The 15200-nt window shown below is 35.7% G+C and overlaps 1 protein-coding gene across 1 annotated transcript in view; it reads left to right on the top strand.

Moving 5' to 3' along the window:
- The window catches only part of LOC131031224 (phosphoglycolate phosphatase 1A, chloroplastic), a 204249-nt gene that overhangs the window by 44924 nt on the left and 144125 nt on the right, over positions 1-15200 (top strand). Inside the window, exons 3-4 of the mRNA XM_059219922.1 lie at positions 9369-9461; positions 9581-9652. Coding sequence (XP_059075905.1) covers positions 9369-9461; positions 9581-9652 — 165 coding nt within the window. The remainder of the gene's footprint in view (positions 1-9368; positions 9462-9580; positions 9653-15200) is intronic.

Consider the following 15200-nt stretch of genomic DNA (forward strand, 5'->3'; position numbering starts at 1 on the left):
GGATTTTTAAAACCCGAATGCAAGTATACTTGTAAAATAAAAAATGGAGAAATGAGTGAAAAATGAGATTTGGACATGTGGGAAATGACGTGAATAGAATGTGCGGATATAGGCAATGAGTATGGAGAAAAATGGGAAGATTTTGGGAATGTCATTTTCAAGAAAATGGGAAGAACTTTCAACATGCAATCCGGTTCTAAAAACCCGATTTTGGAAGAATGGGTATTTTTCATCTTTGCAACTTGGAATTTCAACAAAAGATGGTTAAAGTCTTGAAACCATAAGGGAATATCAATTATTTTCATCCAACTTGTAATCGGGATTTAAATTCCCGAATACAAGTAAAGAGGGAAAATGAGGAAGAACAATGCAATTCACAAATTGCTTTGCAAAGGGGAAAATCTCTCTCACAAAACCGATTTTAGGGCAAAAACAACATATATACAAATTTACAACTAGAATGGAAAAACAAGAAGACAAGAAAATGGAACAAGAAGAAAAGAAAACATACCTTGCTTCAATCCAAAATGCGTCTTCAAACGATGAAACAATCTTTGAATGAAGAAGACAATCCTTTAAATAGAAAAAGATTCCAAAACCCTTGCCACGTTTTTCCAAACTCGGATTTGGAGAATAACAGAAAAAACGTGTTTCAAGACGCAAGAAAATGGGTCGAATCTCTATCCAAACCCCATGCCTAGGTGAATGAAGCAAAAACGATTTAGGAGAGTGTTGAAATTGTGACAAATTTCAAAGAAAATCGTGGCATTAATAAACACGTTTTTTGCTGTTCATATATCATTAAAACCTAACGATTTGAACCTCCAAATGGCATGGGACGTGTTCATGAACGCATAAAAATAGGAAACTATCCAAAACGTCTCTTACCTCCTAAAATTCCTCCACAAAATTTGCTTGAAATCTTCAACAAATCTGGCTTCTTGGCTGGTCGAGTTCTTGGAAATGAAGAACAAGTTTCAATTTTGCATGCAACAATGAAAATCAGGTTTTTGACTTCATATTACATATTTAAAATGTCACTTTATCTTGCACAAGGCAAAATCGGGTTTTCAAAACCTTTTAGCAAGTTTAAAATGCCTTTATTTTTATTCATGGAGCAAATCGGGTTTTTAAAACTCAATTGCAAGTTTAAAATGCCACTTTATCTTGCACAAGGCAAAATTGGGTTTTTGAGAGAGAAATACAAGTTATTAACTTGTAAGGGGAAAATAAAATCCCCTCAACAAGTTTTAATAACTTAACACATGTAATAGGGGAATAAAATCCCCATTACAAGTAAAAACACTAAAATAGGAACTTTATAAAAGAATTATAAGTGACTTTTTAAATTTGCAATTTAAAATTAACTTGTAACTTATCCAAAAAATCCTTCTTATGACTTAAAAAGCCAAAAAGCATCAAGGGGGAAATAAAAAGTAAGTTACAAGTTCTTTTTTCATAAAGTGCACTTGTAACTAGCTAAAAATTTTCCTACAAAGACTAAAACAAAGGAAAACATTAAAACTTGCAACTTAAGGAAAATTTCCCACCTGCAGTTAGGGAGAAAAAACCCGAAATTGAAGGAAAAACATAGCAAACGAATCCAAAATGTGATGAAATTTGAAACGTGGTTCGAGGATGGACTGAGGATTAAGCCAGTCCAAGGGCGAAGCAAAATTATGTTTCGGGAAGCGTGCCACAGAGTAAAATTTTCATTTTTGACAAAATTTTTATGTAATGGTCCTTCATTTTTGAAAACAAAAATGAGGACAACAAACTACATTCCCTGAGTTGGTGAATCCTCTGTTCTTTCCAGAAACTCGGACATATCAACATGTTCGATCTTTGTGTTTCGGATTTTATCAATGAGAGAGACCACCTGAGTGGGAGCAATTTCATTTTGGTATTTGTCATACTTATACTTCATTTTCTTGTTTGGAGGTGATGTTGGCTCTTTTGACATCGAACAAGAATCTGCATCATTGTGATGAAAACTAAGAAGAGTAAGAACATCTTCAACAGCTATAGGTGATTCCATGATGCCAAATCCCTTGAAAACCAATGCTCCCATCAACACTTGCGTGGGTATTTAACATGCATCAGCGTGGACTAACTCAAAGATGCTTTATGGATGAGCTAGGACAGAGATAGGAAGAAAATTGGATCTCAGGGAGGTGACTACAAGTGGAAAATCTTTCACAATTCACACTTGTAATCGGGTCTTCAAGATCCGACTGCAAATGGAATGGGAAAATTTGAAGGCAAGTAATGAAGGGTACTTGTAATTGGGCTTTGGAGACTCGATTACAAACGGCTAACATGTGACATGACCTCTTGGAAAGCATATTTGGCATGGAGGGATATGATTGCAAATGAAATGAGCTCACCAAGTTAAAGTGTAATGACAAATTCCACACTTGCTGTTGGGTCTTGAAGACCCAATTTCAAGTGTGCAAGGAGGGTACAACAATAAATTTTATACTTGTAGTCCGGTCTTGAGAACCTGACTGCAAGTAAAAAAGTTTTTGCCAAACATATGAAACTTGATAGTCCACCTTTGTATAAAGAGCTTCATGGGTTAAAATGCCAAAGGTTCACTTGCAATCAAGTCTCCAAGATTCGATTACAAGTGAAAATATGTTTCACTTGAAGACTTGCATTTGAAAATGGAAGAACCGACTATACTTTAGGTGAACTTGGGAAAGGATTTGCCTATAAATGAGCTTTCATATACATACAAAAAAATACGATCAACATCTTCAATGTAAAGACCACAAACACTTGTAATCGGGTCTTCAAGACCCGACTACAAGTATATTAGTTAACTTTAAACTTGCAAAAGAAATTGCCAAAGTCATAGGCGTGATTTGGAGATGCAAAATAAAAACTCCCATCAATCAAGGAAAAATGGAGCAAGGAAAGACACGAACAATAAAATGCAAAAAAAAAGAAAACCCTACCACAAATCAACAAAGAAATGACAAGAGATAGAGACCATGCTTGAAAGATAAATCGCATTAGCCAAAAAATGGGATCTTGAAATAAGCAATGATTCCTAGAAATGCATCTCTCAAAGACTCTTAAAAATATTTGGAAAAGATGACTCCCACTAGAATGCAATCTCCTCAAACATAAATCCAAAACCGCTTCTCCAAAGAAAACGGGCTCATGCCAAACAATACAACGAAAAATAAGGCTTTCTTCCCTTGATCTTGTGGTCGGGTCATGAACTCTCGACTACTAGTGAATGAAGGCGAAACTTTAAAGAGAGGATACCATAATCGGGTTATGAATGACCTGACACAAGTGAATGTAAAAGCCTCTTATTTAGAAAAAGTGACTTAACTTGTAATCGGGTCTTAAAGACCCGACTACAAGTAAAGCACTTTTTAATTGGCAATGCAAAGAAACACTTGTAATCGGGCTTTGAACCCCCGATTACAAGTAAAGTCATAACAAAAAGCCTATAACTACAAAAATTGGGTTTCATATGACTGATTACAAGTAAATAAAGTTACTTGTTATTTAGAAGGAAAGACCCCCAACTTGCATTGAGACCTTTAAAACCCGATTTTGAACAAAGAAGAATAAAAACAAGACTCAAAACAAGAGAAAATTAACTAAGAAAATAAAAAAGATGATGCATGTTTAAATTGGACATTAACCAAAACGAACTTTGTCCTCGAAAAGCATGCATTCAAAACCAAAGACATGAATTTTTGAATTTTTGAAGAAAAATTCACAAGAGTTACCTTCATTTTTGAAATACAAAAATAAGGACAACACATCCCATGGTGTTATAATAGGCTCACTTTGATTAGTCACATCTTTTTAGGGATCTCTTTTGGGATATCCCCCTTTTCCATTCACCATCCCCTAGATGCCCAACCACCTCTCACGAGGCTAAGACCTAGGGGATTTTGCCACGTGTTAATTTTTTTTAACCTGCCCTATAATATATTTTTGTTAATTTTTTTTGCAAATTCTTCAAAAGAATCGATTTCTTCTTTATTGCCTTACTAGGGTCTGAACAACAAAACCAATGTTAGTGAGAAATGTAGGACATAGATAGGAGTTTTGAGCCCTAGGAATTTGTAATGTCCCTACTAGTTAGAGATCATTAACCTGCAAAATAGATTGTTAGAATACATCAAACATATATATATATAGAAGTAATCTAAATTGCAATCTAACTTTAAAATACATAGTTAACATAATCACAACTTTTATCTAATAAAAAGGATACGATTGCCATACGAAATTATGTCCTTAGGCGGCCGTGAAGCTCGCCTTCTTGGAACCCATCTTGGTTCCAAGCCCTCTAGGAAGTCGAAGGTGAATTCGACTTCTATCTTGAATGTAATTTCTTACATCCAAGACCTCCAGGAAATCGAAGGTTAATTCGACTCCTGTCTTGAATGTAATTTCTTACATCCAAGCCCTCCAAGAAATCGAAGGTTAATTCGACTCCCGTCTTGAATGTAATTTCTTACATCCAAGCCCTCCAGGAAATCGAAGGTTAATTCGATTCCTGTCTTGGGTGTAACCTCTTACACCCAAGCCATCCAAGGAAGACCCTATGTCAATTCCTTGCCTTGGATGATGCATCCCATCATCCAAGTCCTCAGAGGGGACCGGCCAGATCCGTCTCTTCTTGGATGAACTTAGTCAACCAAGCCATATATATGCATATAGATATTCAATATATACTGCCCTCCAGGGACTATCATAATCCCTCCATTAGGCTAAGGGAGTTTCTTCCCTATAACCTTCATCATATAATCACATTAATATTACATTTTATAATTCATTACTGTTTTCCATTCCATAATTTACGTCTTCATTTACATATTCTTTAATCTTTCTAATGATCCTAAATATACATACATATTCTACATAGATTTCTATCTTTATTGCTACATTCATATAAGTAATCATCAGAGATATATGTATTCATAAAAATGCATATGTGTGTGTGTGGCACACACGTCCACACACATATATACCTTAAGACTTCTTAACCCCTCTTACCTGTACGCAGTAGCTTGCGGTTGGAGTTTGCACTGTAGATGTCACCTGCAGATTGGGAGACATACCATAAAGAACACAAATGTTACTTCCTGTAACTTGATAACAATTCTGATCTGATCTTATCATGTATGCCCTTTGGCAAGAGACATGCCCTTTCACCATTAGCACCCTTTGAAAGAGTGTAACTCTTCATTATTTCTACCATTTGAAAGGGACACAACCTTTCATAATCAGATCTGCACTTATTATTTAAATCAAATCTGCACTTCTCATCACCAAATTATCCCCTGCTCTCAAATGAGGTTTTCTTCTCCCTTTTATATATCATTGTTGAGGGAGTCACAACTTTTCCTTTCATGTCTTTTGACTTTTCATTAACTTAATTAATTTTTTTATTAATCATATTTAATTATATTATTTTATATTTTAATTTTATTATTATCATTTATTATTAAATTCTATTTCAAAGTGGGGACATTACAGAATTCTTAGGAGTTGTAATGATACCCCAGTGACAACAATAATAGAATAATCAAAAGTTGTGTGGTACAAAATATTATCTTGCGACATTTAACAAGAACTAGACATACATCATACTACAATCAAACATGAATTTGAATCATCACCATAAATATCCTTTATGTATTTTAAATCCATATAATTCAATACAATATATTCTGCTCTTAATATTCTTCTTTCCTTCTCTCTTTTCTATTCTTTCTTACTCACATCATATTATCTATATCTCTTACAGCTGTCTTGCAATATCTTGCTATTCTATGCATATAAATGATATTAGGGATGTGTCTCTTACAAAATACACCTATTCCTATGGGGCCTGGTCGGCTTTGTGCTCCACACTTTGTTTGTGGCCATTTGTGGTATAGGTTTTGATGGCTTCTGCTCCTTTGTTTTAACCTCTGCTAACACTAATCCTTCTACCTTTGTAAGTCGTACTTGAAGGAATTTCAAGAATATTTATCCCAGAATATAGGGGTTTGAGGGTGTGGAACTGTGGAAGGTCACCTAAGGCCTAGCCATCATTTTACCAATGCAAGCTATAGCTATACTATTTTAATTGTCCAAATAGAACAATAGATACTGAAAACCCTGATCTACACCCATTTCCTTGGCTGTACAGCTCTTACAGAGTCATGATGGTTTGTTTATACCATTTCTATGTCACATTATATAAAAAGAATTAGTCAAAAATATGTGTTGCAAGGAGGTCCATTAGTATAGAAGGGCATAATATCAAAGTATATTGCTGTTGTTGGTGTACTATGGTCAAAACAAGTCATACTATTCTCCTTTAGATTGACTGCTTAGTTTTTAGGTTGTTCGCTTGCCTCACAGACGTTATTGGGAGGCCAAACTTATCCTAAAAGGCTATCGTACCAAGATACTAGGGTGCTGGTGTTTCCTTTAGCGGCTACACTAACTTATGTAATGTTATTAGTCTCCTTTGGATCCTTCATTAGCATATTAGACCTGCTCATTCCACTTACAGGTATTATTTTATGATTTCTAGATTGTTTTTGATTATATAAGCAGGGAAAGGGCCCTGATCCCTAAAGTCTGAACAGCATAGAAACCAGACAAAAAGAGGCAAGAAGGGCACACAGGATGATTTCTAGATTGTTATGGTTTAGCTGATGCAATTATTTTAGTCAATGTACTTGAGCTCTAAATTCTAATATCATTGTAAAAATTGGATGGTTTACTGCTAATAGTTGTTTTAACCATAGATGACACTCGCAAAGTACTCGGCGAGTTTTAAAAACTCGCCTAGTTTTTGAGCTCTGTGAGTTTTTCTGACTTTAACTCGCAGAAGAAACTCGCCGAGTTTTTGCAAAAAACTCGTTGAGTAATCGTCGAGTTTTTTGCAAAAACTCGGTGAGTTTCTTTAAAAAACTCGCCTAGACTAAAAAAAGAGGCCCAAACATGTCAAAAAATTATCAATTTTTGTTTTTTTAGGTCAGTTTCATTCTCTTCATCAGAATATACACATGAAATATAACATTTAAGTATAAGTGGCATTTCAATATGTCTTTTTCCTTTCTTATACTTTATGACACACGACGCCTTTATAAAATAATAAAAGTATTTTTGGCCTCGCGGGGCGCTGCCCCTTGACCCCAACTTGGGGGCGCTGCCCCCAAACCTCCGTCGAAAAATATAGGGGGAAACTGCGCTGATGGAAGTAGGGAAAATTTAACCTCAATGACCTTGTCTTTGTGCAATATAATCTTCGATTGCGCGTAAGGAAGGTAGAGGAAGTTGTAGGTGGTCCACTTGACTTGGATGATATAGATCCTTACAGTGATTGGACATCACAGGAGTAGCCTCCATTGTTTTCTGAGGATGACAACATTGATTTGGAGAGGCAAGCTATGGAGGAGGAGGGGGTGGATTTGGTTTCACGCTGGATGACATTGAGGAGGAAGAGGATGAGGATGAGGAGTCATTGCCAGTGCCACAAGCAGGTGGAGACATAGCTTCATCCAGGATGGAGGATGAGCCAACCATACCGAGAGAGGAGGCACAGTCACGCCCATTGCAGACTTCTAGGACTAGACCCTCTAGTTTTACGTAGAGCTGGGAAGAGGAAGTTGTAATTGTAATTTGTAATGATGTATTTACTTTTGGTTTTACAAAAACTATTTACTACATTAGCATTCCTCACGAGGATGCGATTTTGTAGACACTTTGTATTTAAATATATCTATAATCAGCTTGTTTCTTTTGTGTTATCATTTATTGACTCATTGGATGCATCTTCTCATTAAATTTTGCAAAAAAAATGCATTTTTAATTAAAATTAAGCGTGTTTTTATGTTGCCGAGTTTTTCGCCAAGTTTTTCCGAGTTTTTCCTGAGTTTTCGCTGAGTTTTTTTCTCAGGGGCTTGGCGAGTCGAGCCGAGTCGCAAGTAGTTCAACTATGGTTTTAACTACTAGATCTTGGATGGTTCACTGTTGGATCCCTGTACATCATTGTAAAAGATCCCAGTCATTTTGTTTGTTGGATCCATTTTATTTTAGTATTATCTCTGCTAGCTTGGTGTGTATTAGAATTGGATGATATAGTTCACCGTTTTGGCTTTGATGCAACTTTGCTTGTGTTAAGCTAGTTTGGCTTGATCTGAATTTGCATATCACTATTGGTAATTATGGCATTGATCAATTTTATGACTTTGCTTCTATTGTAAGTTGGTTGGCTAGCAATTGTTCTTGTTCTAGTCTCCATATACTCTAACCTTGCCTATGTTGGGAACTTTGTGATTGGAAAGAGCTAGGATTTGAGTGATCATAATATTTAGGTCACAACGCCTTTTATATCCAGCCATATAAATATCTTTGATTTAGTGAGTTGCCCTACCATATCGGAAGGAGGGTGTGGGAATTTAATGAAGAGAAATCATTGAATTTGGGAGGAATTGGTGGCCAACCCAGCCACAGCACTTTTGGGTGATATTACATTTCCAACCAATAATCGCAGCATGTAAAAATGGGTGACATGGTAAGTAGAAGCAACTGTTTTTGGTGTGTAGAGGTCGTGGGACCCTCAAAGATCCCAGCATCTTTATTATTTGTGGTTTCTAGCAGTTTAAAAGGGGATGTAACCCTATGTTGGGCTATTGGCTACTTCCTAAAGAGGTCACTGTTGTATGTCGAGCTGCAACAATTAGTGCACTCATTAGAAAAGTTCGCCCAGCTATATGAATGTATACTATATGGTGAACTTCTATGTGTATCACAACAAATTTGAGGTCAGAAATCTGTATTAATTTCCAGCTCAATATATATGTACTATTAGATATTTATAGTTAATTTTTAATATTTTTATTGTTAATCTTGGAATTCTATCCTAAGCTGATTTACCCTGGAATAGACATTGTGTTCCTATATTGCTTTTGTAAATGTAAACTCTGTTTACGCATTGCTATCTCAACTGTCATTTTGTCAAACAAGTGTAAAAACCACAAAAACTTTAGTTGGGCACTTTACACTCTTGTCCGTGGGTGAGTTTTCACTGTTGAACTCATCCATGGAAATCTCATGAGTATTCACAAGTCTGGTGAATACTCGCTGGATTTTAGAACTAAGCAGGACCCTAGGAAGAAAATTTGACGAAAAAAATAAAGAAAACTAAGATTTATAATATAGCAATTATCTTGGACTATAAATAAGGTCTAATGGCAAAAATAGTGATATTGCAGCACATGGTTTACAATGATGGTCATTGAGTATATGCATATAGTATTTTATATGTAGAAGTCATTGCTTTTAACCTCTTTGCTGATATGTGCACGTCTTGATAATTTTTTTTCCTCCAGGGTAAGAGGCTTGTTTTTGTGACGAACAACTCAACTAAGTCCCGTAAACAATATGGAAAGAAATTTGAAACACTTGGTCTTACAGTTGGAGAGGTCAGTTGAATGTACAAGTTGTTCCCTAAGGAAGTGATAAACTCGAGCTAGACTCATCTGATTTTTGTGATTGCTTGTTGCATACAGAAAATAATGCTAATTTTCGCATACTTATGCAGGAAGAGATTTTTGCTTCATCTTTTGCTGCAGCAGCATACTTGAAGTCAATTGATTTCCCTAAAGAGAAAAAGGTATGTTCAACAAACAGTTAAATTTCGAGTCTATTTAGTTGTGTGTTTGTAGGTGGAGAGAAGTTATAAGTAAATGTTTGAACGTTGAAGTGAATGTTGGGGTGTAGAACAAATTTACTTTTCCAGATGTCTTATTGAAAGCATGCACATTACTATAGTCTAATTCCAATATACTTAAATCTATTTTTATTTATTGAGGGACAAAAGCCTGTTATGATAAGTATTGTAAATTGGTTTTCTGAGTTAGCAAGCTGCACAAGTTGGGCAAACATTTGTTTCTTCATATTTGATTTTTTTTTGTTGGGAGCACCTCTGACATGTAAGCTGGAAATAAAATAAATGGATTTTTCAACACACAGACTCTAAATAGTTGGTTTATATGGACACTTTCTATCCAATGCAACTTCAGCTGTGCTGGTACAGAGCATTTTATGCTGTATGGCGTATGCCAGACAAGATGCATAATCTTTTGGCTTATCTTTGTCTTTATTTGTATTGGATATCAAACAATCAAAGGGCTAACTTTTTGTGTACTTTATCCTAGCAAAGAGAAAACAAAACCTGAAGCTATTTCTCACTTATGCTTTGTTAATTATACCAAGGATCTGATCTGTATGACAATGTCTGCCATGGTATATTAAGAGGTTCATTGATACTGAATCCATGTGTAAAAATGAAGAAATCATGTCACCGATGAAGAAAGGAAAAGGCTGCTGCTGTATGTATGAACATAAGTTAAAATAAATTAGCTTTATTGAATCTTATTATTGTCGAAATATGCTTTCTCAGAACCCCGAGCTCAAGATTTTCAAAGGCAGTCAGGGTTTATATATTTTCTACTTGAATAGGAAAGCATGCCTTTATATGGTCAGTCAGTCAATGTTCATACTAATATGAAAAAAGTGAACAATAGTCTGTAACACGACTCAACATGCACATTAATATAGGGTATTTGTAAGCTCCCACTCAGAATCTAATAAAAAAATTGCTTGCTTTCCAATATTGGGATTTATGTTTACACAGTTATGACTGTAGACAATAATATTATATTTGTTTGCAGATTTTTACCAAAACTGATATTTAAATATAAGGGAGCATGTTCTGAAAATACACTAAATTCTGAAACTAAATCTGATTATAGCAATGATTGGCAAAACATTTAGCATTCAGAATTACATCAGAAACTTGTTATCTCTGACCTTGTTACAAACTCATCAACTGGAGCACAATTATCTTTGCACTGCAATTTAACACCATCCAAGCAAGCATAGATACCCAAGCACAGATATGAACAGCAATGCGGATGAATAGCAGAAACACAGGAAACCTTCAATGATAGTTTGCCATAGCATACCACTCTCCTCAATCCGCAAAATGTTATGGCTAATACAAGACTTTTCCTCGCACAGCATAGAATCAAACAATGTTATTGCTTCATTATCAACCATGTTGTTCCAGGTGCTCAGTCATAGTAAAGAATGTATCTCAAGTCCACCATAATGTAATTGACCTTCTTAAGTTGGAATTATCCACGGAAGAAATCCACGAACGGCCTCCAGAATGCAACACAAAGACCACTTCTAACTCAGACATTACAAGCAAGATTCATCCTTTCGTGCCTTCCAGCCAAGGAGTTCAAATTCAAATCATCAATTTTAACCTTGTACGGTCTATTGTTTACCATCCTCATTCTCCATTTGTTTCATTTATTTGTGTTTCCCACCTTCAACAATATCCCACAATTTCTCTTTCAAGCATATTGTTCCAATATTTTTATATTAAGCAGCAAATGCATCTGTGTTAGCTACGTCTCCAACCAGGAAGTTTGCACCAGCTCAGACAAGGATTGCGTGCCAAAAGTGATATCCATATTTGAATATTAAACCGGGCTGAGTAAAATAATCTTCGACAAATTAAAGTATGTAACCCACGCAAGGAAAGTCAAGGGCCACACCAGCTCTTGAAAACCATACCACAGAAGAGTCTTCCTGCTAATGATTAAAGCCTTATGATTTTGGCAAAACTCACGCCAATATTGTAGAAAGAGCTCACGCCAATACTCTCATTAAGAGAGTGCATGAACTATTCAGCTTAGAATTGAATCAATAGCTATTCAACTCAGAATCAATCAGTTTAAGTCTTCGGCAATCTACAAGATGCCACACGACTCCATCATGCAAATGCGGAAAGGAGAATGAAACATGACCATCTCAATCACACCAATCATAGCCACAGATCAGATGTAGTGCCCCTCCTCGACCCATCCTTTGTGATTGGATGTGTTAGATATTAATGGGTTGTTTGCGCTCTTGATATTCCTTGCGTCTTGTTTTATTCTTTATCTTATTCTCTTTGACATTGGTAGATTCATTATGATTACTTTGATGATGTTGATTCTATGTTCTGGAATAATTTTTGAAGTTAGGTTTATATTCCTTCCATGTTTAGACATTGATTCTGTTTAGATGGACTCATGGTGACTTCTTTAGTTCTATATGTGGTTTTGATGATGCTACATTCTGTGATGGTTTATTTTATGAGATCTTGTTATGATGTTAGAATTGATATATGCCATGAATTATGTTTATCTTGCAGTGAATTATGAATACGTTACGTAGGTGATGCATATGATTACTGACACATATACTAACTAGATTAATTATGATAATTGAAGTGTATGGATATTTGATTTATGTATTATCTGTGTGTTCCTGTTTGTGGTGCGAGGGGATGATGTCTTATCACTTTCTTAAGAGAGACATATGATGTCACGACTTCCCTTCACTAGTGTGGGTGTAATTATTATATATGTTATATTTGTATATGCGTTCATCTGTGATGCAGGGTTGTAGGTATAGGGCATTGACTCCACCTAGTTCCACAAGTCTGAGCGTGCCTAAATAATCCCGATGGTGGTTGTCGGAGATAACATATTGGCCCGATTGTCCCAACCTTAAACCTTTGCTCTATATCAGGGCAACAATCCTTGTTGTGTGTCCACCTGATCAGAATGCCATTTAGGCAATATCCAATAATTCGGGTTATGTATGTTTGTGTTTGTGTAAGTGATGATTTAGCTATGTCCTTTCTATTAATGGTTAATTATAAATATTGATCTTATGGTTTGCATTTTATTAATAAGTAATAATAAAATCTATATGTAAATATTTATGTATAAACTTTATAACCTTATTAACAATTTAATCAGCAAATTATAATTAATTAACTAAATTTATTAAATAAATTCAATAGAATAAATAATTAAAAAGTTTAAAAATAGTTTAATGGTAAAGTTCATTTTAATTAATTATTGATTGGTAATGGTTGGTTGAGATGGTTGAGAGGTTTAAATCTCTCGGAAGCATTCTGAGAGGGGGGCACAGGGTTTTTGAAAAAAAATGGGAAATTTGGAGGAGATCGGAGTGAGGATAGTGCAGAGGAGTTTTGGACTGGATTGATAGATTTCAAACTTGTTCAGGCTTTGGTTATTTGAGTTTTTCAAGTTGGTCAAATTGTTCTCCTGAGCAATGTTGCTGAAAACTGAATTCTCTGGTTTTGTACTTGCTTTATTTCATTTTGTCTGTTATATTTTCTGCATACTCATAGTAGTATTCCTATTTTCTATTTCGTTTACTAGATAGTTAATTAACCATAGACAATCTCGTTTTGGTTATTGGTGCAATGCCTGGATAATCTTCCTGCGATTTCTTGAGGCTCTTAAACTTTCATTTCTGCACTTTTTTTTGTCCTAAGGTGTCCTCACACACACACACATATATTTCTGCTCTTTCTCTTTGTATACTTGCTGGATTGTCTAAGTTCCAACATGGATTGCGGCCTTATCTCTGTGTTGTGTGGAGAGCGGGGGTGCTTCCTTTTGCTTGGGCCTTCCCACACAAGGTGGGGGCTTTCCCACCTGCGTGGGGGTGGTGAAGCCTCCATGCTAAGGTCATAGGTGTTGATGTGTTTTTAAGCACATGCTAACACAGAATAAAATACCACAAGTATCTTATCCTCTCTTGAACAAAATCTCTCAGATGCTAAAGATTGTCTTAAGGATCATTCGAGACGACTCCAAGGTTCTTGAATGCAGGGTTTCTACGTGTGGATAAGCCTAGTTGGTCATTGTAATTACTGTTTCGTCAAAGGGCATTTATGATTCGAAAAGACTCAACGATTGATAAGCAGATGGTATGCAGTAAGGATTTTCTCTAATACTACTAGATGATTTTCAAAAAAGGGGCAAAAGGTGAGGGTTTAGAGGGGATTCTAAACTATTCTAGCATGAATGGATGAAGAAACAATACAAGTGAAACTCAACTAGTTATAGCATCGCCATACATGAACAACTTTGCTAGAACTAATGCAATCTTCTAGGGATGTTGTAAGGTTTTCAAATCACTATCAACCATAGACACCATTAATTGAATGCATATCCAAGGTTAAATGATGATCAAACTTAAACACTTTTATAATACTCCAGTTGACCACACAAGGCTTGCTTACAATCAGCAAGAAAGCTAGTGGTATGAATAATGAGCTTCACAATGCATCAAGTACAACATTCCACCATGAAATCTAATACTAAAATTATCATCAAAAGATTAGCTTAAGAAGATAGAAGAACCATGTAATGAGCTTCAAGGATTGAGTAAAACACCATAACTTCAATGTTTCATTAATCCAATGACCAAATAACAACAATTCTTCAAGTCCAACTCTTGCTATTATTGCTCTCACTATTCACTATCAATTGTTAACTATTAACTGCTCTCTATTCTCCTTATTCACCTTTACAAATAAAATGAGTGGAGCTTATATAGCACTCTCAAATACAATGAATGGCCCAGATTTAAAGAAGATCAAGGGTTGAGATTTTGACACATAAATCCTAATTAGGGTTTGTTCAAAAATAACCCTATTTAGATAAGCATTATCATAACATAGCCAATAGAAATTGGCACAAATAACGAGGAAGCATCCTCCAATAGGGATTGAATTGCCACATCATTTCATAACAACTTTTCATCTAGAATTTTGTTCCCTTTTCCTTGTTCCTTTCTGGCATATTCAGTGAATCTGGACGTAATCCCTTCAATCTTTGTAATGGGAATCTCAGGTAGGTTCTTCATTCGTTCCTCCAAGTGAAGGACCTCATCAAAGGCCGCAAGAAGAGTCATCTCCCATCTGTGCTCCAGCTCTTTTGTTCTATCAATCAGGAACATAGTAGCATACATTTGATCTCGCTGCTCTTCTGTGATCATGCTGTCCTCTCTACAAAAGATGACCTTGATTTTGTCCTCCAACTCTTGGATATCCACATCTGTCTCAATCTCTATCCTCCTATCAATGCACACACATAGTACATCAAACACCTTGTCTTGAGTAGGATGGATAGTGTCCTTGACTTGGCTGCACCTACTATTGATGTCCTTGAACAAAACCTCCTTCATTTGGAGCAAAGTTGACCATTGTAGGAAATTATGAGTTCCACCATCAACTATTCTTTCTTGTGCCAAAACCTGTCTTGATGTCCTTCTTACTACTT

This window comes from Cryptomeria japonica, chromosome 4, assembly GCF_030272615.1.
Source record: "Cryptomeria japonica chromosome 4, Sugi_1.0, whole genome shotgun sequence".
In the NCBI taxonomy this organism is placed as follows: Eukaryota; Viridiplantae; Streptophyta; class Pinopsida; order Cupressales; family Cupressaceae; genus Cryptomeria; species Cryptomeria japonica.